The sequence below is a fragment of the Vombatus ursinus genome, unplaced genomic scaffold (assembly GCF_900497805.2).
Source record: "Vombatus ursinus unplaced genomic scaffold, bare-nosed wombat genome assembly UNPS02014585.1, whole genome shotgun sequence".
Classification (NCBI taxonomy): Eukaryota; Metazoa; Chordata; class Mammalia; order Diprotodontia; family Vombatidae; genus Vombatus; species Vombatus ursinus.
The window spans coordinates 213-4,171 of NW_020954363.1; the positions used below are offsets into that span (position 1 = coordinate 213).

The 3,959-nt window shown below is 39.2% G+C and overlaps 1 protein-coding gene across 1 annotated transcript; it reads left to right on the forward strand.

The window, feature by feature from the left end:
• Positions 1-1,732: 1,732 nt before the first annotated feature.
• On the forward strand, positions 1,733-2,698 carry LOC114042538 (putative olfactory receptor 52P1). The gene has a single exon (XM_027861228.1). The coding sequence runs from the start codon at positions 1,733-1,735 to the stop codon at positions 2,696-2,698; it is 966 nt and encodes a 321-aa protein (XP_027717029.1).
• The last annotated feature ends 1,261 nt before the right edge of the window (positions 2,699-3,959 follow it).

A 3,959-nucleotide genomic window follows, 5' to 3' on the forward strand; every position in this document is an offset into this window, starting at 1 on the left:
GTCAACAATATGTTGCTTTCAGAAAATGCTATAAAAATGAAAGATACACACAAATGTAAAATAAAGGTCAGGAATAGAATTTATTATATAAAAAAGCAGAGGTAGTAATCATGATCTCAGATAAAATTAAAGCTAAAATAGATTTAATCAAAAGAGAACATAGGGAAACTACACTGTGTCAGCCTTTTATTCAGTATTGTTTTAGACAATTTAAAATAACTAGAAAGTATAAAATATCAGAGAGTATACCTGCCAAAACAGACACAGAAACTATACAACCATAAACATTTAAAAAAAAACTTTTTATACAAATAAAGTTAGATCTAAATAATTGAAGTAATATTTATTCTTCATGAGTAGGAAAAGCCAATATAATAAAAAAAAGTGATAATTTCACCTTACTAATCTATTTATGTAAAGCCATTCCAATTAAATTACTAAAAATTATCTTAGTGAGTTAGAAAAAATAATAAGACCTTAAACTATATTATAAGATGGGAGCATTGTTGAAGTATAAAAAGGATAGTTTTGATTATTTTAAATTGAAATTTTCTTGCATAAATAAAACCTATGCAGCCAAGAATAGAAGGAATGCAGAAAATTGGGAAAAATCTTTCATAGACAATCTCTCAAATAAAATGTTATTGGGTTGGAATGTTGCTGTGGTATAGGAAATGATGATCTGGTTGACTTAGAAAAGTATGGAAAGACTTGGACTTATGAAGGAAGATTCTGTCCACCTTCAGAGAAACAGATGACAAGTGAAAACAAGCAGAATACAGTCTTACATATATGTATATGAGTGTATATGTGTATATATCTATATGTTTATAGATATCTATGTATATGTGTATAATATACATGTGCATGTATGCATACATATGTATGTATATGCATATATGTTTATCTGTACTTAATTGTGGCCTCCTTGGGGTGGAGGTGGGGGAGGGAAAGGGGAGGGAAAAAAGCAAAGTAAAAAGTACACAGCAGAGAACAAAAGAAAAATGTATAAGGAAGCAAAGAAAAGCTGGACAGCTTTGAAAACAACATGTAGTATTTATTATGTAGGTTTTCTTGAAATGGAAATTTATTGTTTTAAATTGAATCCTCTCATGTTCTACTATGTACATGGCAATGTTTTTTTTTTTCCTTTTCTTATTCTGTATTAAGTTTAAAATAAATTAAAAACTTTTAAAAAAGTAATTAAAACAGTGCCTGACATAAAGTAGGGCCATATAAATGTTAGTTGTTATTATTATTGCTATTTTACAGGTGAGGAAATTGAGGCAGCTAGAGATTGAGTGACTTGCCCAGGATCACCCAGCTAGCAAGTATGTGAGGCAATATTTGAACTTAAGTCTTCCTGCCTCTAAGTCCAGGGCATGACATGCATGGCACCTGTGGTACTACCCAGTTGTCTCTAGACATTTAATTGTTCAATGAATGAATGAATGAATGACCTGTTAAGACAATACCAGAGACCCTGATTATCTTGGACCATCCCTTCAGGCTCTAGATAGACTCTGATCCTGAGGGTAAATGTAGGCTTGAACTCAAGGACATTTCCAACAGACTTAGGTAAATAAGGGAATAGATAAGAAACCTTCTCTCTTTTAGCACTTCTTAATGCCTTATTTCTTTCCCTAAATCCCTCATGTCTTTGTCCTATTTTTGCAGGTGATTTGATGAATATTTGATAATAGCTGGGAACCCAGGATCCTGGGGATAGGCCATGATATCTTCAAACCACACAATCCAGGAACCCCTTGTCTTCTTTCTCCTGGGCATTCCAGGCTTGGAATCAATCCATCTATGGCTCTCCATACCTGTGTGCTGCCTGGGTATGGCTACTATTGTGGGAAATATAACCATCTGGGCTGTGGTTGCCACTGAGCCTGCCCTGCATAAGCCTATGTACTTCTTCCTCTGTATGCTCTCCACCATCGACCTGGCTGCATCAGTCACCACACTGCCTAAACTTCTGGCCATCCTGTGGTTTGGGGCTGGGCATATTGCTGCTGCTGCCTGCCTGGCCCAGATGTTCTTCATTCATGCCTTCTGCATGATGGAGTCCACAGTGCTGCTAGCCATGGCTTTCGACCGTTATGTTGCCATTTGTGACCCGCTGCGATATACCACCATCCTTACTGACACAGTCATTTCTCAGATTGGCTTGGCTGCTGTGCTACGTGGTTCACTGCTGATGTTTCCTTGCCCCTTTCTTATTGGGCGCCTGAAGTTCTGCCACAGCCATGTGATTCCACACACATATTGTGAACATATGGCTGTGGTGAAGTTGGCTTGTGGGAACACCAGGCCCAACCGTGTGTATGGTTTGACAGCAGCATTGCTTGTCATCGGGGTTGACTTGCTCTGCATTGGCCTCTCTTATGCACTCATTGCACGAGCTGTCCTCCGTCTCTCATCCCGTGAAGCCAGGGCTAAGGCCCTGGGAACCTGTGGCTCCCACATCTGTGTCATCCTCATCTCCTATACACCTGCCCTCTTTTCCTTCTTTACTCATCGCTTTGGACACCATGTCCCACTTCACATCCACATTCTCCTGGCAAATGTTTACCTGCTCTTCCCACCAGCACTCAACCCCATTGTCTATGGTGTTAAGACCAAAGAGATCCGAGATCGAGTAGTTAGGGTGTTCTTGAGAAGCCAGAGTTCTGGGGACAAAGGACTAGGGTGATTTGGAGGTAGGAAATTAGATAACTAAATGTCAGCATCCCCAAGAGAAGACACTTCCAAAAACTCAGGAAAAGCAATGAGTAAGATCAGATTATGGTATGAGAAAAAAACACCTTCCCCAGAACCAGCTGGGGCCATTCCAGCAAACTCAGGCCAAAATTGTTCTCCAAGGATTCACTCTCCTACCTCTTTCTCCTCTCTAGGAAAGGACACATAGGGTAGGTTCCCCACCTCTATCCCCAGATTACTTGCAGTCACTGATGTCACTACCTTACAGAGGGAATCTCTCTCATGCCCTAGACTATGACATCATTTATTTGAATAATTGTATACAGTCTACCTATTTCTCTTTCTCCCTTGATCCATATAATCTTCACCTGGATTTCAACTTCATGCTTTTACTGATGCATCCCTTAGAAGTCCACTCCTCTGCTCTCCTACCAATCATTTATGCTCCATGGCTTCCATTTCTGTACTGTCTCTGCCAGCAGAAATTTTCGGGTGGGAATCATCCAATGTGGTTGTAAAATCAGTCAAAGAATGTCAGAGCTGAACATATTCTTAGAGAATATCCAGTGTTCTCCTTTTATAGATGAAGAAACTAAGTCCCATAGAGTGGCTTGCCCAACGTCACTCAGGAACTTATAGGTAGAGAGTCAGTACTATACTCTAGATCCACCTCCAGCATGAAATAACATAAATGCTATCAGGGAGAGCTCAGCATATCTGCAATAAGGTCATTTCCCCCCATTAGACTCTCTGTATTTACTTTCCAAATCCCCCCCATCCTCCCATCCATCTTTCCCAAGTAGGGGTTTCTCTGGGGTATGTCTGTCCTACTCTTTCCTAGATGTAAGATGTCAAGGGGACATTACCAAAGCTTAGCATGTCTGCAGGATGTGTAAGGCCAAGCAGGGAAATATTAGAACAAATCAACAATGGCCACAAAATTCTCATTTTTTAACTTTAATTTATTAGCCTCATGAGGTTCTAATATACTCTGAAGTCATATCTTTCCTAACTTACACAAGCATACATAGAAATGTGCATTCATCCACACACATGCACAGTGCATACATGTACAAGGAAAGAAGGAAAAAAGAATTTATTAAGTGCTTACTATTTGTCAGTTATGTAGATTGCAGATACACAAAGTCAGTGAATCACCACCACATTCATTCTTTGAAGGTACCAAGAAAAGTCAGAAATACTTTGTTTTCACTGGACTATCTAGGAAGCTTATTTCCCTCAGTCTTCACAGA